The 22,055-nt window shown below is 41.6% G+C and overlaps 1 protein-coding gene across 2 annotated transcripts in view; it reads left to right on the top strand.

Annotated features, from left to right (window-relative positions):
- HGD (homogentisate 1,2-dioxygenase) overlaps positions 1 to 11,958 on the top strand; it is a 54,294-nt gene extending 42,336 nt beyond the window's left edge. For both annotated transcript variants that reach the window (XM_002758765.7, XM_035274092.3), the window contains 3 exons: positions 2,452 to 2,578; positions 7,731 to 7,912; positions 11,611 to 11,958. In XM_002758765.7, coding sequence (XP_002758811.1) covers positions 2,452 to 2,578; positions 7,731 to 7,912; positions 11,611 to 11,760 — 459 coding nt within the window. In that variant the 3' untranslated portion in view covers positions 11,761 to 11,958. The remainder of the gene's footprint in view (positions 1 to 2,451; positions 2,579 to 7,730; positions 7,913 to 11,610) is intronic.
- The last annotated feature ends 10,097 nt before the right edge of the window (positions 11,959 to 22,055 follow it).

The following is a 22,055-nucleotide window of genomic DNA, read 5'->3' on the forward strand; positions in this document are numbered from 1 at the left end:
AGTTTATTCTGCAGCCCACTTCATAAGTGATTAACTTAACCCACAGACTGGAAGGATAATTAGAGCAGAAGTCAGAGACTCAAGAGGCAAAAAGATTATCCTGAGCCAGTTCAGTTTATCTTTGGGGGAACCAAACTATCTCTCTGAACAGCAGCAACTCTTAAGAAAAGCAAAGCGGAAAAGAAAAGTGAGACATCAGGCCCCAAACAAACAGCATGAAAAAGGATCCTGAGACACCGATAAAGCTTTATTTGCACCTCACTGCCTTTGCTTTAATAGTTTCAGACCATTTCCCATGACAGATGAAGAAATGTTAACTCTCACAGCATTAAAGGTTGGGTTTATTTTTATTTGAATTTACACAGGTGCAGGCTTCTCTGTACTGCTGCTATAGTTATTTTTCCAAAATTCAGTTCTGATCATGCCACCACTGCCTTCATTAGAAAACCTTTGCAGGCTTCCCATGGCTTAGGATTAAGTCTGAGCTCTGAAGCGTGGTGTTTGATGCTGTTCACCATCTGTCCCTGGACTCATTTTCCAGTACCACCTCTTGCCCCTCTCCCTTCTGTCAATGCATTGGGGTTTTAGCCTTCTCTCCTCTTAACAAAATCTCTGTGCATTTTGATGTGTTTTCTGTGATTAAAATGTCATTTCCCTACCTTCCCACTTCCTTAGTCCTTCCTCCCTTTCTTCCTTTCTTCTATCACCCCCCCTTTCTTTCTTTCTTTTTTTTTAACTTCTATTTTAGGTTCAAGGGTACATGTGCAGGTTTCTCTCTCTCTCCCTCTCTCTTTCTCTCTCTCTCTCTCTCTCCTTTAAACTTTTATTTTAGGTTCAAGAGTACATGTGCTCCTTCTTTCCTTCCTTTCTCTTTTTCTGTCTCTTTTCTTTCTTTCTGTTCATTCTTGAAGACCTACCTCAAATGTCACCTCCTCTTTGAAGCTTTCCTTGATCCTTTCAGGGAGAATTAGCTGCCCAGCCCCTTCCCCCAATTAATGCTAAATAAGCAGGGAATCAATCCCCATTATCTTTGAATCCCCAGACCCTTGCATGGCCTCCGAAAGGGAACATGATTGTTGATTTCAATTAAATTGAATCTCAATCTTTTTACTAAAGAATTCTGAAGAATTTTTAAAAAGCATAATCTTGTCCCTCAGCCTGTCCCATCTCTACACTACCACTATGAAGACTAGTTTTGTAAATGATGTAAATGACAGGAAAGTCAAACAAAGAAAGCAGTGAACCACTTCTCAGACTTTTCTGCCAATGGATACAATCTGGAATCTTTGTGTTCTCCCGAAGAGAAGCACATCTACACTAAAACTTGGATTTTGTTTTATTTCTATTTCCACCTTGCTCTGAGCATCCCTTCTGCTGCACATCTCAGCTCTAGTCACCCTGATCTGAGGTTGAGAAGCAATGTATTACCCTGTGGGTCTGAAGTACCATTGGTTCTCAGACCCACAGGGTAGTAGGTTGCATGTAATATAGGCTCAGCAGGGTGAAAAAGCAGCTCAGAATCCTTTTAGCTGGTGTTAATTCATTTTGCTTCAAGCACAGCAAGAGGAAAAAGTCATGAGTGATTACTGCACCTTGATGACAAGCCCAGACTTCTGTTGTTTGATCAGAAACTAGGCTGTCCCTTTGCAGCAACATGGATGCATCTGGAAAACATAACCCTAAGCAAATTCATGCAGGATTAGAAAACTAAATACTGCATGTTCTTACTTATAAGTGGGAGCTAAACATTGAGCACCTATGGACATAAACATGGAAAAAATAGACACTGGAGACTATTAGAAGGGGGAGGGTGGAAAAAATATCTATTGGCTACTATGCTCACTACCTGGGTGAGGGGATCCTGTATTAGTCTGTTTCATTTCTATGAAGAAATACCCAAGACTGGGTAATTTATAAAGAAAAAGGGGTTTAATGGATTCACAGTTTCATATGACTGGAGAGACCTCACAATCGTGGTGGAAGGTGAAGGAGGAGCAAAGACATGTCTTACATGGCAGCAATCAAGAGAGCATGTGTAGGGGAACTGCCCTTTATAAAACCATCAGATCTCGTGAGACTTGTTCACTCTCATGAAAACAGCATGGGAAAAACCCACCCCCATGATTCAGTTACCTTCTACTGGGTCCTTCTCACAACATGTGGGGATTATGGCACCTATAATTCAGGATGAGATTTGGGTGAGGACACAGCCAAACCATATATCAGATCCCTACCCCAAACCTCAGCATCACACAGTATACCCATGTAACAAGCCTGCATGTTTCCCTGTATCTAAAATAAAAGTTGAAATTAAAAGTTGAATAAAAGTAAATAAATGAAAAAGAAATTAGACTATCACTTGCAAACACCTTCAAATGTGCATGAAATGTGTGTCATTGTCCAGTTGCCACTCTTGCATTGTGCGTTCAGTCTCTCCTTGTGTGTTCACAGGACCCATCCATTTTCACAGTGTTGACTGCTAAGTCTGTCCGCCCTGGAGTGGCCATTGCTGATTTTGTCATCTTCCCACCTCGATGGGGGGTTGCTGATAAGACCTTCAGGCCTCCTTATTACCATAGTAAGTCTCTCTTTTACCGAGCCACATTTGCAAGCCAAAGGGACAACAAAGCAGTGAGTACTACGCATTGGGAATAATGCCTAGGTTGTTTCTGGACACCTCCCCTGGCTTGAATTCAGGATCCTGCTTCACAGGGCCTAATGCTGATCCGCAAGGTTTAATCTCTTTAAGAGATGGTAGTTGTCTCAGTACATTCTTCGTTGCTATAAAGGAATACCTGAGGCTACGTAATTTGTAATGAAAAAAGCTTCCTTTGGCTCATGGTTATGCAGCCTGTAGAAGCAGCATGGTGCTGGCATCTGCTTCTTATGAGGCCTCAGGAAACAATCATGGTGGCAAGCAAGGTGGGAGCTGGCATATCACATGATGAGAGCAAGCAAGAGAGAAAGGAGGAAGTCCCAGCCTCTTTCAAACAGCTAAACCTCATGTGAACTCATAGAGTAAGAACTCACTCATAATCGTCATGGTGGCACCAAGCCGTTTATGAGGGATCTGCCTCCATTAACCAAACGCCTCCCACCAGGCCCCAGCTCCAATATTGGGGATTACATTTCAACATGAGACTTGGAGGAAACATATATTCAAACTAGATCAGTAGTGATGCATTGACTCTGAGACTAGTTCCTGGGAACTAGTTCTCTGTCCCGTAAGAGGCAGAAAGGCTGGTAAAAATTAGAAGCCTTGTTAGGCTTCTAAACAAGTTTCCTCACATTTTGGATGTTTCCTTTTGGGGATGGGAATGTTGGGGGGAGATTGTTAGTTAGTCTGTTGTTTTGGGAAAGTTAATCACCTAAGTATGGTTCAGACAACCAGAGAAAGAAAAAGAGAGGCAGGGGCGGAAATGTGCCCTCTCCAATTATTTTGGCAGGGAGCAGACTGCAGCCTACATTAGGGAATGGACTCTATTCTGGAAAGAGTTTCTACAGAGCATTTGTTGCCTAGTAGAAGACCTAACAAATCTACTATTTTTATTTTATTAATATTATTAGTAGTAGTACCTAATAATTATTGGCCAATTTCTATGGCCCTGTTATAAGTTCTTAAGACCAACTCAAAGTGTTTATAACAGTTCTAAGAGACAGGTAGTATCATTGTCCCCCACTTTTCTCAGATTAAACTGACACAAGAGGGATTAAGTAACTCTCTCAAGGACTCACAGCAAGTGTGGAGTCAGGATTCAATTGCAGGCTGTCTAATGCCAGAGCAAACACTCATGACCACTAACTCATATGGCTAGCATAGTCTCTGATAAATATTTTTTTAATAAGTGAATGCATCAACAAAAATAAATGAAGTACTTCATGGCTGTACTTAATGAGGTTGACAGTTTTAAGTGTGCAATAGCTAGCTGAAAATCCAACCAAAGGTCAATATGCAATTCTACTTCCTGGAGTGTGCATTTTTTGTACATAGAGTTCTGGGAAGACTGTAAGAGGCATTCCATCTGGAACTTTCTAGGAAACAAATTCCCTTCTTTAGTAAACCCAAGGGCCTTCTGTTTATATGAGGTCCCTCTCTGTATATACCAGTTCCCAGGTGCCAGGGCTCAACAGAATACAACAGTGCACTGAATGGCCAATTTAGCTCTTTTATAGCATCAGGAATGAAGGCCCTCAGGATGGAAGAAGGCCACTCCATGGTCAAATGCCAGCATCCCCCTTTTCAGATGATGCCGTCATGGTAGAGAAAAGAAAATGATCAGTTACCACTGCAAAGACACTAGCTATTTTGTAAATAGCATCGTAAGTCCTTTCTAAAAAATGTCAAGCCTACTAAAGACTCTAACTTTTCTCCTCCTGGAAGTTAGTGGCTTAGAGAACCTGTTGTCAAGGAGAGAAAATTGCCCTGGCTTATAGTCTGTACTTCACATGCTACTCCTTAATAATTCACCGTTTCATTCTTATTCTTTTATTGAGATTACTCTGTGTGCCTGTAGTGGTTCTTACATTTTACCATGTATCAGAGTCAGCTGGAAGGCTTGTTAAAAGAGATTACTGGGCCCCATCCTCAGAATTTCTGCTTCAGTAGGTCCAGGATAGGGCCTAAGAATTTACATTTTTAACAAGTTCCCAAGTGATGCTGATGCTAGTGTTCTAGGGGGCTCACTTTGAGAATATTTTGGGATATAAAAATCACTTAGCCTTTTCTTAAAAGTTTATTCTCAGAGTTTACTCCAAAGAGCTTATTAGCTTTCAGGTGGAACCTCAGAATCTGCCTTTTTTTGAGATGAGGTCTCACTCTGTCACCCAGGCTGGAGTGCAGGTGGCACAGTCTCAGCTCACTGTAACCTCCACCCTCAAGGCTCAAGCGATCCTCCCCTCTCAGTCTCCTGAGTAGCTTGGACCACAGGTGTGTACCACCACCCTGGCTTTTTTTTTTTTTTTTTGATTTTTAGTACAGATGGGGTCTCACTATGTTGCCCAGGCTGGTCTCAAATTCCTAAACTCAAGCAATCTGCCTGCTTTGACTTCCCAAAGTGCTGGGATTACACATGTAAGCCACCGTCCCCGGCCAGAATCTGAATTTTTCATTGTCAAGTCAGGGGATTATAATGAAGGAGGTTTACAGAGTACTTGCTGAGAAATACTGGCCTAGGGCTTGTCCCCATCCCTAGGTAGAGGGATAATAGAGTCATCTGATTTAAACAAGTTTGCTACTGTGCTATAGTCTCTCAAACCACTCCTTAATTTTTATTTGTGGTTCAGACTTCCTGAAACAAATAACCTTGAGAGATGCCTCCTGTAGTTTTTTAATGATTCTCAAAGTAAATTTGGCCCCAGGGTAGATCTTGTAAAGGTATGGGTACCCTGAATGAGTTAGAAAAAACCATCAAACTCCAGGTTAGAAATTATTTTTCCAGAGATATTAAAAATATTGCTTTGGCAATACTCAAAATCTTTGCTACTTTGATGTGACTTTATTATAAGAGAAAATGGAGAATAATTTTTGGAGAAATATTGCCTCCAGTCATCTTAATGTGCCTTAGTCAAATAAATTCAGCTTTAATCAGAAAGACAAGGTCTATCCTCCCACTGTCCTTTGAAATATAGAGAATGATATAGAAATGTCATCGCCAAGCTCATTTATTTCTAAATTCATATTCAGATCAAAGCTGAATTCTATTTTGCTGTCTTCTTAAAATTAAGCATTGAAGGTGACCCTGAGGACCCATACTAGAGCAAGGAGTGTGACACCAAATTTAAGTCATGAACAGAACTGTTTTTAAAATAGACACTTCATGCTTACATTTACTTCTTTTTTTGTATTTTCACTTCATAGAGAAACAAGTGGAGCTATGACCTGGGTCTCACCTCTTCAGCAGGAACTCACACACTCTTACTCACTTTGTAGGGGCCTACAGTAGCTTTCTGTTTCTGAGCAGGGTGGGTGTGGCTTCTTAGTCAATTATACAAGTATTTGGGACTTGATTATACTTCACATGTAAGCGAGAAGGGCAGGCATGTATCATGTCCAGTGTTTGATTTTGTAAGGGTTGTCACTGCCACATCTCTCTATTCTGTCCTTGGTTTGCATTCTCAGTACTGTCACAGGACAGACTATGAGTAGCTTTAAAGGTTCTTTTGTTGTTAATGATTTTTTTTTTAAGTAGCTTTCAAGGCTATTTCTTATTCATCTCTGTCTCACGGTATGCAGCACAGTGTCTAATTATATATGCTGGCTGGATGGATGGGAAGATGGGTGAAGTGGGAAAAGGATAGTTGAATGAAAGAGTGAGTAGATGTGTGCTTGGAGATGAAAAGGCACTTATATTTGCTCAGGTGTTATATTTCTTTAATTCCTGCTCTATTGTATTGCTACTCTAATAAAGAGCTTTATTTCAATAGAAGCATAAGATTGGAAGAGTAGAAACATGGTGATTTTAGTCAAATTTTGTGTGACTCTAGAAAGCACAACTAGGACCAATGAATTTAACTTATATAAAAGCAAATTTCCATTTAATATAAGAACTTTCTAACACTCAGAGCTCTTCAATAATATGATATGCTTTGTAGAGTAGACAGCTTCCATTCACATCCAGGCAGAGCCCAGGAGGTAATCAGTCAGAAAAGAGAAAGAAATTTCTTCTACATTGAGTAGAAGTAAGGATCCCTTCCAATTTTAAGATTTAGGACTCTATGAATAGGGTATCAATGGAAATAGAAAAAATAAAAACAAATCCAAAAGACATTTTGAAGAACAGAAAGACAAGAGCATATCAGATTTTGCTATAGAAGATAATATTTGTTATAATAAATAGCATTGATGGTCTGTTTTATACACATACCAAGATTCTTTCACACGGATTATCATTTGATAGTGGACTTTAAGTCTGGGGTTCTTTTCTTTTTTTTTTTTGAGACGGAGTTTCTCTCTTGTTACCCAGGTTGGAGTGCAATGGCACGATCTCGGCTCACCGCAACCTCCGCCTCCTGGGATCAGGCAATTCTCCTGCCTCAGCCTCCTGAGTAGCTGGGATTACAGGCACGCGCCACCATGCCCAGCTAATTTTTTTTTGTATTTTTAGTAGAGACAGGGTTTCACCATGTTGACCAGGATGGTCTCGATCTCTTGACCTTGTGATCCACCCGCCCCGGCCTCCCAAAGTGCTGGGATAACAGGCGTGAGCCACCGCGCCCAGCCTGGGGTTCTTTTCTTTACATCACCATCCATCAACACACACACACACCCCACTTAAGCTTTCTAGGTTGGAAACTAGAAATGTAATGCTGCCATGTCCTACAGTGGAGCTATTTGGGAAAGGGTTCTGATCTGGGAGATAAGATAACTTTGTTACAGGGCTTGCAAGCTAGATGATAGAGTACATTTACTCTCTATTATGACTGGCATTTTAATTATTATTATATCCTCTGGGCCCTGATTTTCTTTAGATCTAGCCTGATTCCTGTCAGACAGTGGAACTCAAGCCCTCTCATAATCCACATGGCTATGGAGTAGAGCTGTGCCTGCCAAGAATGCCAGTTATGAATGTTTTGTGATTGTTCATCTGTCAATCTATATTCTTTATAGATCCTATAAGATTTATTAGTTTCTCCTATGTTCTTGGAATTCTGCAGAAATGATGTGTAAGGGGTCTAGGTGTTTACTGGTCTTGCCTTGGATAATAAAAATAATACTGCTTCAACCTTCCCAGGGAACTGCATGAGTGAGTTCATGGGACTCATCCGAGGTCACTATGAGGCAAAGCAAGGTGGGTTCCTGCCAGGGGGAGGCAGTCTTCACAGCGCAATGACCCCGCATGGACCTGATGCTGACTGCTTTGAGAAGGCCAGCAAGGTCAAGCTGGCACCTGAGAGGATTGCCGATGGCACCATGGTAAGTATGTTAACTGCCAGATTCCAGTAGCCTCTGAACTCTCCACCCTTGCTGAAAGGGGTGGCCATTTTTTATTTATCCAAAGTCACAGAGGGAGAGTCAAAAGGGGGAGAGTTACATGACTGCATAAGTATGTTTACATGTCTATATACACACATCCTTGTATATATACTAGACTTCTGGTGTGGTAGTGTAGAAAGATCTTTGGAGTTGAGTCAGACCTGGGTCCTGGGTTTACGCCCCATCTCTTAGTTCCTGTGTGATCTTGAACAAGTCACTTAACTTCTCTGTGCTTCATTTTCCCTATCTGTAAAATGATTATAGTATCAAACCCAACAGATGGCCATGAGTTAATCTAACAAACTGTCCAACATGATTCAAATATAAGGGAATATTTTTAATACTATGTGAACCCTCTTCCTGTACCATATGCAGCCCTGAGCATATGCTATGTCTCGGAGTCTTCTGCTTTTTGAAGTAATCCTCCAGGGCCACAATAGTAGCAGAGGCAGGATGTAACCTTCAGCACATGTTTCAAGCCAAAGAGTGTCAAAAGCCCTTGCTTCACTTTAGTCAGGGCTTGTGAGAAGCAATTCTCAGCTGTTTTTTTTTTTTTTTTTTTTTCATTTTCCTTTGCTCTGTTTTGGCATGGATGCAGCTGACGGGATTTAAAATCCGTTTTGTATTCCTCCTGTGTCAGGCTGTAAACGTTGAGGCTGAACACAATTGCAGTTGGCCACAGTGCTTGATGTTATTTTATTTTTGCATTCTTTGAGGTAGTGTTTATGGAGCGCAGGGAGTAATTTTATGCTAAATCACATGCAAATTTGCTTTACTTTTTAAAATAAATGCCTTCAATGCTACCTGGTTTAAAATCTGTAGCACAGACCTGCTTACTTCATGCTTGCAAACTACCCGAGGCAGTGAGCATTATCCGTCCATCTGTCCAGTGCAGTTTGCTTTCAGTCCCAACCGTGGAGCCAGAGTTGGTGAAGCTGCTCTGCAAAAGGAGGATGTACAGAGTCCCGTTTGCTTGCTCTGGCTCTATTTCCCCTTTCAAGGGCCTCTATGGAAACCCTATATCTGAATGAGATGCAGTTTGGCAGTCTCAGTTAAGCTATAACCTCTGAAGTCTCCTGGAGGTACATTCCTGGAGGCTATTCCAGAGTTGCCACACAATAACCTTTGGTGCCCCAACTTGGCTTTGGGTGGTTAATGTTATGAGGGAGCTGTGTTTTACAACAGTGAGGCATAGAACAGGACTGTTTCTATGAGGAGCAGTGCTTTAAATAATGTCCATGACCTGTAGTACTAGTGAGAAAGAGCTCTCCTATTAAGATGGGAGACCCTGGGTATCAGGGAGCCAGAATACCTGATGGTGGAGGGTCCAACACTTTACCTAGACCTAACTTTCAGTCTTCCTCACCATTTCCCATTATATAATTCAGACCTAGGTCTATCTATATGTCTTATTCTTGTTTGGAGTGATTAACTTGATACAATACCATCTTCAAAGTCAGCTGGGATGGGGCTTTTGTTACTCTAGCCAAACAGGGAGGCTTTTAAGAAGCAGTCAGCAAAGAGACAATAGGAATGGCCATAAGGATCCTTATATCTGAATAGTGCTTTTTAAAAATTTTTCTTACTATTTATTATTTTTATGGATACACAGTAGGTATGTATATTTATGGGGTACATGAGATATTATGATACAAGCATGCGATGTGTAATAATCACATCAGGATAACTGGGGTATCTGTTACCTCAAGCATTTAGCCTTTGTGTTACAATCCAGTTACACTCTTTCAGTTAATTTTAAATGTGTGATTAAGTTTTTATTGACTGTAGTCACCCTGTAGTATACTTTGAAGTTGGGTGGCATGATGCCTCCTGCTTTGTCCTTTTTGCTTAGGATTGTCTTGGGTATTTAGGCTCTTTTTTGGTTCCATATGAAATTTAAAATAGTCTTTTGTAGTTCTGTGAGGAATGTCACTGGTATTTTGATAGGAATAGCATCAAATCTTTACATTGCTTTGGACAGTATGGTCGCCTTAATGATATTGATTCTTCTTATCCATGAGCATGGAATGTTTTCCATTTGTGTCATCTCTGATATCTTTGAGCAGTGTTTTGTAATTCTCATTGAGACCTTTCACCTCTCTGGTTAGGGGTATTCCTAGGTATTTTTTTGTGGCAGTTTTGAATGGGATTGTATTCCTGATTTGGCTCTCAGCTTGACTGTTGGTGTATAGGAATGCCAGTGATTTTTGTACACTGATTTCATATCCTGAAACTTCACTGAAGTTGTTTATCAGTTGAAGGAGCTTTTGGGCTGAGACTATGGAGTTTTCTAGATATAGAATCAGGTCATCTGCAACAGGGATAGGTTGACTTTCTCTCTTCTTATTTTGATGACTTTATTTCTTTCTCTTGACTGATCGCTCTTTGCCAGGACTTCTAAGACCGTGTTGAATAGGAGTGGTATGCGAGAGCGTCCTTGTCTTATACTGGTTTTCAAAGGGAATGCTTTTAGCTTTTCCTCATTCAGTATGATGTTGGCTGTGGGTTTGTCATAGATGGCTCTTATTTTGAGGTTTGTTTTTTCAATGCCTAGTTTATTGAGAGTTTTTAGCATGAAGATATACTGAATTTTATTGAAAGCCTTTTCTGCATCTTGAATAGTGCTGTATAACTTGCATAGCACTTCCATATGATCTCATGCAGTCTTCCCATCAAGGCTGTCATAGGAAGGAACTCAGGCAGGGATACTCACATTCACATTATTTTAGGCAAAAATAAGTTAATATATACTAGGCCCCAAACATTAATATGGGTGCTTTGGGTTATAGCACAAGATAATTCTATTATTTTCCTTTTGCCTGTCTGTATTTTAAAAATTTCCAAATGTGAGCATATAAGAATTGTAGAGTTTGGTTTTTGGGTTTTGTTTTGTTTTTAAAGCCACAGTGGGTAAGAAAAATCAGCCACTGATGAAGGTGGAATGTCTAAGATGCACAGAGTATTTGCATATTCTTTCTGTCGTGAACAAAAACCTCCTGACAGTGTAATATCCACCATTCAGACACTTCTAAAATATGACTTTTAAAGGTGCTACAGCCATTCCTACCATTTTCTTTGCCTCCCTCTCCTCCCCACTCTCCCTTTTTTTCCTTTTCCCAGTCCATCTCTTGGTCAGCATCCTGAAAAGACAGGCTCAAATCCCAGGTCTGCCATGACTTGTTGCCTTAAGCAAGTCATTCCCCAGCTCTCAGACTTAATTCCTCCTCTGCAAAATGGGGAGTATCTCTTTCCTCACAAGGACATAGCCACAGTAAGGAAAGGCCCTGAAAAGATGGATATTCCCAGGATTCTCCCATGTCTGCCCTTGGATCTAGCAGACTTAGTTCCATAATACCATGAAGACAATGTGAATCTTAAGGGCTGAATTTTATTTTACATAGTAAAACTTGAGGTCCTGAGAGGTTAAGAGTCTTGCACCAGGTCTCACCAGCTTACAAATGGTAGAACCAGAGCCACAACTCAGGGCTTGAGCCTGCTCTCCTCACCATGCTAGCACACAAATCTTTGATTTATTATTGGAAGATTTTTGCTTACCCATACCTTCCCTTGATATCTAATCAAATGTGTTTATTATCTCTCTCACTTCTTTTTTTCTCATCCCACCCCACTTCCTCCAGGCATTTATGTTTGAATCATCTCTCAGTCTGGCAGTCACCAAGTGGGGTCTCAAGGCCTCCGGGTGTTTGGATGAGAACTATCACAAGTGCTGGGAGCCACTCAAGAGCCATTTTACTCCCAACTCCAGGAACCCAGCAGGACCTAATTGAGACGGGAACATGGCTACCATAATTAAGAGTAGATTTGTGAGGCTTTCTTGAGAATCTTATGCTTTCTGGTAGTATTGGGGGCGGGGGTTGGTTAAAATGAAAACTCACTTTTCACTCAGAACTTTTGCGGAAACACATTTGCAAAGTTCTATGGTTGTTACCTTAATTACTCAATAAACTTGCTGGTGTTCTGTGGAAGTAGTGATTGGTCATAATCAGGTCTTGATGAGCAAACCTGGCAGGTCAGGTAAGTCTTGGTAAGATTGAACCAAGGCCCAGGGCCCCTTCCCCTGTGGTTGGCCTGAGGCCTTCATTCTAGGAACACAAGTCCAGGCGTATGCTCGATACCACAAGACCAGGCCACAAGGCCAAGCATTCAGACCATGAGCTGAGACTGAAGGTATGGAAAAGCTCTTAGGAGCCAATCCAGACATGGGGAAATTCAGGGGATCATGATTGAGCTCTCCAAACAACCAGCTTTCAATAGATTAGGAGCCAGGCCAGTAGGCTGTCTAACTTTGGAGGTCACGTTGCAGCCAATATGATGATACTAGAGAAGAACACCAGCCACCAAGAAGTGAGAATCACTCATTTTCTTAGGGTTACCACCTGTCCCAATTTGTGCAGAACTGCATCAGTGTCTTCACTGAAAGACCCACATCCCAGGAAACCCCTCAGTCCTGGTCAAACCAGCACAGTTACCCTACTCTTCACTCATTTATCAATCCATTCGGTAACCACATGTTGAGTCCTTACTACCAGCTACAGAGGAAGATGCTGGGGATGAAGCGTTGAATAAAAAGAAGCAACCTCTCCCCTTAAGAAGCTCACAGTCTGGAGAGATAAGGGCCAAAGAAAATCAAGGCCTGAGTATAAGGCCATGACAAAATTTCCACTGTGTGAGAAGCTATACCTACCAGTTCCCTTTCTATGAATCCCTCCCAGATTACAGGGCTGCCCAAGACTTTGGATGTGAGTTGATTAGGTTCTCCTGGTGTGACAAGAGAGGCAAATCTGAGCAGAAATATGATGGAAAATGATGTTTGTCACTACTTCAGCTTTGTACTTTTAGCACATTTCCCCAGCTTTGTTACCATAGTGGCAATTTTGATATGCTGCTACCAAATTTTCATTCAGTAATATGTAGTGAGAGTCAGCTATGTGTCAGGGCCTAAGGATTAGAATTGCTAGATAAAATATGAGAGGCCCAGTTAAATTTAAATTTCAGACAAACCACAAATAGTTTTTAATATAAGTATGTCCTATGCAATACTTGGACATTCTCATGCTAAAAAATTATTCATGGATTTCACCTGAAATGCAAATTTAAGTGGGCATCCTGTATTTTTATTTGATAAATTTGGCAATCCTACTAGAGATATAGTTGTCAAGGAGAAAAGCATGTTCCTGACCTTACCAAGATTACATTGCAGAGGGAGAAGACATGACTTCCCCCGGCAAGACAGCAAATAAAATAAATAAATAGAGGGAGGCCAGGTGCAGTGGCCCACGCCTATAATCCCAGCACTTTGAGAGACCAAGGCAGGCAAATTGCTTGAGTCCAGGAGTTCAAGATCAACCTGGCCAACATGGCAAAACCCCATCTCTACTAAAAATACAAAAATCGGGCTGGGCTCAGTGGCTCACACCTGTAATACCCGAACTTTGGGAGGCCAAGGTGGGCGGATCACGAGGTCAAGAGATCGAGACCATCCTGGCCAACACGGTGAAACCCCATCTCTACTAAAAATATAAAAATTAGCTGGGCGTGGTAGCCTGCATCTGTAGTCCTAGCTACTCGGGAGGCTAAGGCAGGAGAATTGTTTGAACCCAGGAGGCGGAGGTTGCAGTGAGCTGAGATCATGCCACTGCACTCCAGCCTGGCGCCTAGCGACAGAGTGAGACTCTGTCTCAAAAAAAAAAAAAAAAAAAAAAAAAAAAAAAATTAAACTAGCACATAAGTCAATACTTTAAAATAAGTTTAAAAACTGACCACAATAGCAGAGGCTGCCAATGGTCCATCTACATCCTACCAGCAATCACCATTCAGTGCCAATGGACTGCTTTCAATTACCAGTACCTGCAACTCTGCCTGAGGCCAAAACCAGAACTCAGCCAAAGTGCTGAGGAATGACTGACCTTGGATGTAACCTTTAACCCATGACAAATAGGAATTAATGGATTAATGCAGCAGCTCTGTCACCTCCTACCTCTGAGGTTTGTGTTCTGCCCTGGCCCTCTGCAGCTCCCAAAGGGATTGCACTCCAAGTGCCCACATGGCAACTTCTTAATAACACACCATTATTCAAATCCTTCCCTTCCCTCTCACTTCCCCCTTCTCCTAGGGTGCTTCCTGCATTTTCAACCAGTAACTAAAACAACCACTAAAATATTTGATTCACAAACCCCAGCATTACCCATATGAGTTCATTCTAACACTATTCTTATACACATATATCAACTCTTACCCAGTTCAGTTCACTCTACTCAATTTGGTGGCAAAGCCTTTCTAAGGCTAACGCAACATTCCTGGTTGACATCCACTTAGCACCCAAGCCCTTTTACTTTGCCGCTACACTGCTGGCTGCAACTCCTTAGCTAGAGGCAAGATTTCATCCAAGCCAGATTGTTCATACTAATTATAAAAAAAGATTTTATTTCCTTTTGTTGTGCCTCAGATCAGCTAGAAAGTTTCCTGTATCATTTTCTTAATTCCCTGTTCTCTAAGATGCCTTCCTCTACCATGCTCCCCAAGAAATATGCCATCTTGTTGCTTAGAAATAGAAAACCTTAAAGAACAGAAAGCACCCTGATTAGGCTTCTTCCTATTACGGGAGAATTTTCTGCCAGATCCCCTTGGCATCTTTATATATTTTGTTGTTGTTGTTGTTGTTAGAAAAGCGTGCAATAACAGCCACCTTCTCTTTCTTTCTGAGAGATGTCTTTCATAGCCCAGACTACTACCAATGGCTTAGGACCACTGGTGCTCAACAGAGGCAATTTTGTCCCTCCCACCCAAGACATCTGGCAAAGTCTAGAGACATTTTTCATTGTCACAACTGGGGAGGGTGCTCCTGGCATCTAGTCAGTAAAGTCTAGAGATGCTGATAAACATTCTGCAATGCACAGGATGATCTCCCACAACAAAGAACTACACTGTACTGAATGCCCATAGTGCTGAGGTTCAGAAACCCTGCTCTAGAAACAGTGGTTCTCAAGATCCGCTGTGCATTGGATCTTTTAACAACCTCACAACTCGCAGTGCCCAGGGCATGCCTCAGATCAACTAAATAGAAACAATAACAATGAGACCCAAATATGAGAATGTTGTTGCTGTTGTTTTGAGACAGAGATTTGCTCTTGTTGCCCAAGCTGGAGTGCAATGGCATGATTTTGGCTCCCTGCAACCTCTGCCTCCCAGGTTCAAGCAATTCTCCTGCCTCAGCCTCTGGAGTAACTGGGATTACAGGAACATGCCACCACACCCGGCTAATTTTTTATTATTATTATTTTTAGTAGAAACGGGGTTTCACCATGTTAGCCAGGCTGGTCTCGAACTCCTGACCTCAGATGATCCACCTGCCTTGGCCTCCCAAAGTGCTGGGATTACAGGCATGAGCCACCACACCAGGCTGAGAATTTTTTTTTTTTTTAAATGCCTCAGTTGATTCCAATGCACAGGCAAGGCTGCGGACCACTGTTTTAGGAATTTCAAATCAGTATCCAACACACCCTGTTTCCAACCTCAGATCCTGGTCCAAATCAGGGGCTGGTTGCATAGGCTAGCCTCAAATTCCTGGGCTCAAACAATCCTCCTGCCTCAGTCTCTCAAGCAGCTAGGACTACAGGCATATCCCACCAGGCCCAGCCATATCAGGGTTTCTTAAGGTGTACAGAAAAGAGGTGAAAAATCCCTAAGGCTCCCAAGATTTGAATAACATATAATGGGATGAGATGAGGTATGGCGTGAGGGATTACCCTTCAGGGCAATGTGGGAAGGGGTACTATCTCCCATAATAAGCTCAAGTTCAGGAACAGGGAGTCTCTCTATGTAGCACAGCTAGCCTCAAATTCCTGGGCTCAAACAATCCTCCTGCCTCAGCCTCCCAAGTAGCTAGGACTACAGGCAAGTCTTACCAGGCCCAGCCATATCAGGGTTTCTGTACTCAGGTGGGGCACAGGAAGAGTCAAGGTGTTGTAGGAGTTATTAAGAAATTATTTTAGGCAAATAGAGAAGAAAATGTGTTCTTTGGAATTTTCTTTTTTCTATTTTTTCTTTTTTAGTAGAGACGGGGTTTCATTATGTTGGCCAGGCTGGTCTGGAACTCCTGACCTCATGGTCTATCCACCTCGGCCTCCCAAAGTGCTGGATTACAGGCATGAACCACCACGCCCAGCCGGAAGTTTTCATTTTTTAAAGCATCTCCAGAAACCTTTCTTTTTTTTTTTTTTATTTTAATCCAGCCCAAAATGTCACAGAAACCTTTCTTACAAAGCCTGAGCTCTTAGAGCTGGGCTGCCAACCTTTGACATGCAAATTTAGGCCATTAGAAACTAGGTCCACCCAATATGGCTATTCCCACGGTTATCCTTTTGCCCTTGTTCACACATGTACCTGGCACTGTGGCCGCCCCCGCATGTCCCTAGGAATATAGAACATCACAGTGACCATATTTGCATATTAAAAGGCTAGGGTGGGAAGGCCAGCTTTTTCAGCAGACTACATGAATGACATGCCTGATCAAACCAATCCCCTGAGCCCAATGCAAATCAGATACTGCCTCCTCCAGGCTACTCATAAAACTGGCTGGCATTCATGGCACTTGGGGTCTCCTCTTTCGGCTTTGGAGCCCCCCTCCAGCTGTCTCTGTATCAGGGAGCTTCTTTCTTCTGCCTTCCCAGTTCTTTCTTGCCTATAAATCTCTCCACTCTTTAAAACCACTTCACATGTGTCCTTGTGGTTTTTTTCCCAATTCGATTGCAAGACGAGCCCTGGTGTTGTTTCTTCACTCATTCGAGCTGTATCAAAGGGAGCAGGAAAGGGAAGTTTAATAAAAAACCTAAGGCAGCCGGGCGTGGTGGCTCACGCCTGTAATCCCAGCACTTTGGGAAGCAGAGGCAGGCAGATCACAAGGTCAGGAGTTCAATACCAGCCTGGCCAATATGGTGAAACCTCATCTCTACTAAAAATGTAAAAATTAGCCAGAAGTGGTGGTGGGCACCTGTAGTCCCGGCTTGATTATATGCTAAACGAGGGGTTGATTATTCATGAATTTTCCAAAAAAGGGGTAGGCAAGTCCCAGAACTGAGGGTTCCTTCCCTTTTTGACTATGTAGGGTAGTTTCCTGATGTTTTCATGGCACCTGTAAACTGTCATGGCTCTGATGGGAGTGTCTTTTAGCAGGTAAATGCATTAAAATTAGCATATACTGAGCAGCCAAAATGACCAAAGGTCACTTTCCTCGCCATCTTGGTTTTGGTAGGATTTGGCCAGCTTCTTTACCGCAAACTGTTTTATCAGCAAGATCTTTATGACCTGTATCTTGTGCTGACCTCCTCTCTCATCCTGTGACTTAGAATGCCTAACCTCCTGGAAATGCAGACCAGTAGGTCTCAGCCTTATTTTACCCAGCCCCTATTCAAGATGGAGTCACTTCAGTTTGAACACCTCTGACACAAACAGTAATCCTTGCTCTCTAAGGTATCATCTCTTAAACCCTCCAGGCTGGATCAGGTGTTCTTTCTCAGTACCTGGCTTCCCAATGCATCAGTCTTTATCCCTTTCAAAACATGATTGGAGTCATGCTGCTCAGATTTAAGTCCCAGCTTATTAGCTCCGTGGACTCAGGCAAAGTATTTAATCCTTTTAAATCTCATCTGCATAAAGGAGCTATTAGGACCTACCTGAAAGGGTTGTTTTGAGGTATTTTGAGATGTGTGTAAAGCCCTTAGTTTAGCATAGTGCGTGGAACACAAGTCAGTGTATGCTGGCTGCTGTAATTGTCTGTCCACTATAAGTTCCTCTAAGAAGTAGGTGTATCTTCTTCATATTAGTATCCTCAATGCTCAGCAAATGATAGGGGCTCAATAAGTGTTTGATCAACACAGAGGAGGCCTACACATCTACAAGAATTCAATAGGACATAGACTCCTCTACCCCAGCATCTCCAGAAAACCAACCATCCCCAGTATCTGCAGCCCAGCAGTCGCTCATCCTCCTTGCAGCCTGCAAAAATGTCCTGAAAGGACCAAATCACTTCTGGGCCACCCCTTCTGCACCACACAATTTTGGAGGGGAAGCTGCCTGCCCAGCTTGTAATAGATGGCTTCAGGGAAGTTGGCCAGTTCATCTCCATCTACCCTCCACCCAAGCCATCCCCTATAAAATAATATACTCTTGGATGCTTTCTCCATTTTCTATACAATATTAATAAAACCCTCCTTAGAAAACTTTGTTTTGGGGGGTCGGCAATAAAAATAAAAAAAGAAAACTTTGTGTTTTAATGGATATGAAACATAAAATGTAAGTTGTTGAGATGGAGTCTCAGTCACCCAGGCTGGAGGTCAATGGTGCCATCTCAGCTCACTGCAACGTCTGCCTCCTGGGTTCAAGTGATTCTCCTACCTCAGCCTCTCTAGTAGCTAGGAAGTGGGTGCCACCATGCCTGGCTAATTTTTGTATTTTTCTTAGAGACAGGGTTTCACCATTTGGCCAGGCGGGTCTCGAACTGCTGACCTCATTATCCGCCCACCTCGGCCTCCCAAAGTGCTGAGATTACAGGTGAGCCACCATGCCCAGTCTAACATAAGTTGTTTTTTTTTTAAGTGCTTAAATACGCAAAACTTCAGAAGTCTCCTATCACCTTCTCCTCCTGCCCGCAACAATTTCATACCAGAAATCAGCCCAAGTCCCTCCTATACTGATTTATGGAGCACCCTCAGACAGTTTCCTCCTTCCTCCAGTGCCAAGATTCCTCAGAGCCTAATTATTAAATAAGAGGTGAATTCTTTAAATACAGTTGGTGATAGAAGTAAATAACTCAAAACGGATAAGGTGATACTTTTTGTGATTAAGGGGACAAGTGAACTCTAGTGCCAGGCTTGCTTCAGAAACCTCAGGTATTCCACCAGCCATCCAGCTCCAGGAAATTCAGAGGTCAGATGTCAGGAATTGAGCTTCCTTTAATCCTTTGAATCCTGAAGCTTGGCAATGAGATTGATGCACTCTGCACTTTCTTGGTAACTCAAAATGAAGGTTCTCCAAATAGCTGATGTGGCACCGTGTCTCTCCAGGCCACAGTGAGTATCTGCAGAATAAGGAGTCTTTATCTTAACCACAAAAATGAACGTGAACAATGCAGCCATAGGGGAAACTACTGGAAGTATTAGCCATACTTATATGTATAAGTGGGTCCTCTAAATGAGGAATAGAAACACGATAAAATTCTATCTGTTCACACACGGGTAGAAAGTGGCAGTGTATCAAAAAATAACAGATGCTGGTGAGGATGCAGAGAAATGTAAATATACTGGTAGAAGAAATGTAAATTAGTTCAACCATTGTGCAAAGCAGTCTGGAGATTTCTCAAATAACTCAGAACTACCATTTGACCCAGCAATCCCATTATAGGTATATATGCAAAGGAATATAAATCGTTCTACTAAAAGACACTTGCATTTGCATGTTCATTGCAGTGCTATTCACAATAGCAAAGACACAGAATCAACTTAAGTGAATCAAGTCAATGGTGGATTGGATAAAGAAAATCTGGTACATATACACCATGGAATACTACGAAGCCATAAAAGAGAATAAAATCATGTCCTTTGCAACATGGATGAAGGTAGAAGCTATTATCCTAAGCAAATACAGAAACAGAAAACCAAATACTACATGTTCTCATTCATAAATGGAATCTAAACCTTGGGTAAACACGGACACAGAGAAAGAAATAATAGACCCTCAGTAGAGGGAGGGAGGAGGCTGAAGGCAGGGAGGAGGGTGAAGGGAAGAAGGTGGGTGAGGGATGGAGGAGGGTAGAGGGCAAGGATACCTATCAGATACTATGCTTATTATCCGGATGATGAAATAATCTGTACACCAAACCCCTGCAACATGCAATTTACCTGTATAACAAAACTACACATGTACCCTTGAACCTAAAATAAAAATGTTTTCAAAAGAAAGTAGCAGTGAAAGCTTTGAAAATCCAGAATCTTTGAATATATGCATAGAATTACATTTTCAGTAATTTTTAAAGTGCTGTCCATGTTTTGTGACCATGGAAATTTGATAGAGAGAGCTTCTTGTGCAGATCTCTAGTTTCTTCAAATACCCCATTAATTATCCTGAAGAATATAGAGATAGATGATAAGTTATGAGAAGCCTTCCAGGTGCTGCTAGGAATGAGAAAACATAAAAAGGAAAATAAATCAGAGACTGGACCCAGTAGGATTTCAATTAGAGCATGGATGTGATCTTTTTCTCCAGGCAGGATCCACAGTAAAGGGTAAAAAGACATAGTAGTTGAACCAGCCTATTAGGGAAGCAACATTGTTTCAGGGACAGGGAAAGGATGTTATAAAAGGGGAAGGAATCATTAAGACTGACTCCTCATGCATGTGCATAGAGTGGTACTAACAGAGAGAATATATTTCCACTTTCATAAAGCTTTCAACAAGTTCACATCCAAATGAGTCATCTTGGTATTGGCAGGGGCTTCTTTGTTCTGCATTGAGGGCTGTCTCAAAAATTGAAAATTATGTCTGATTGAAAATCAACATGATTATGGTCCTCCTGCAGCCTCTCTTGCCCTGCAATCATCCAGGAACCAGAACGATCTTCCAGGAATGAAAATCCAATCAGATTTGTCCTGCTTAATCCCTTCAGTGACTCTCACTGCCATCAGGCTAAAGTCTAAACTCTATATGATAAGGGTTTTATGATCTGGTTCCTGGTTACCTTCCTCATTGCACACATCATGTTTTGGATGCTCAATAGTACCAGAGTGAGCTCCTGTGCCCAGTGCCCAGGGCTAGTACATTGATCAGATGGTAGTATGTGGTGTTCAGACAAGGTGGCAATTGTCCACACCAGACCACTTCCTGGTATGATTTCAGACATTTCATTGTTCCTGACTGATAAATAAAATGTACTAAAACTGATTGAACTCATGAGAACACACTGCTCAATAATTCCTAATGTTATAACATGTTTTTTAAAAAAATCCTACTAAGTAAAAATTCCTTTGGGTACTGCGTTCTTTCAACATTTAGGTACCAAGAATATATTGTAAATAGTTTTCCTGATACCGAGGAGTCCAAAAATAACTCCTGATGAAAGAAGCCTGGTATGATCAAGAATTAATATCTAATATATCCTGTTTAAGCCTTAAAATCATTAAGAAAAAAGACATATCAGAAAAACAGAGCCATTTGTGGTGGCTAAAGTGAGCGGATCACTTGAGCTCAGGAGTTCAAGAACAACCTGGGCAATATAGTGAGCCCTCCTCTCTATTCTTAATGAGAGAGAGAGAGAGAGAGAGAGAGAAATACAGGCCAGGCACAGCAGCTCATGCCTGTAATCCCAGCACTTTAAGAGGCCAAGGTGGACAGAAAACCCAAATCCAAGACTTCTAGACCAGTCTGGACAACATGGCAGAAACCTGTCTCTACAAAAAAATACAAAAATCAGCAGGGTGTGGTAGCATTAGTCCCAGCTACTTGGGAGGCTGAGGCAAGAGGATGTCCTGAGCCCATGAGGTCAAGGCTGCAGTGAGCCATGATTGTGCCACAGCAGTCTAGGCAATAAAGTGAGACCCTGTCTCAAAAAGAGCAAAAAAAAAAAAAAAAAGGCAGTGGATTTGAACAAAGAAGTAAAAAAATAAATAACTAGAATATATATTTTTAAAAAAACCTTTAACTTTAACAATAAATTGCAAATTTAAAATACTTTTCATCCATCAGGTTTAAAAATAATAATAGTAAAGTCTAAGACTATATACCACTGTCCTAAATACTTTATTTGTAACAAATCATTAAACAATACTATGTGTTATTAGTACATCTGTTATAAAGATAAGAAAACAGAGGCACAAAGAATGTAAACACTTTCCAGGTCACTTTACCATTATGTGGCAGAGCAAGGATAGAAAAGCAAAGAGTATGGCTTCTTAGACTGTGTTCAAGTACAGGGATCGGGCATTGCATACATTGCCCAGGAATATAAAATTATAAAACCTTTTATGTTTTATGTTTATGCCAAACACAAAACATTAGAATACTTACTGACTCAG

Source organism: Callithrix jacchus, chromosome 15 (genome assembly GCF_049354715.1).
Source record: "Callithrix jacchus isolate 240 chromosome 15, calJac240_pri, whole genome shotgun sequence".
Lineage (NCBI taxonomy): Eukaryota > Metazoa > Chordata > Mammalia > Primates > Cebidae > Callithrix > Callithrix jacchus.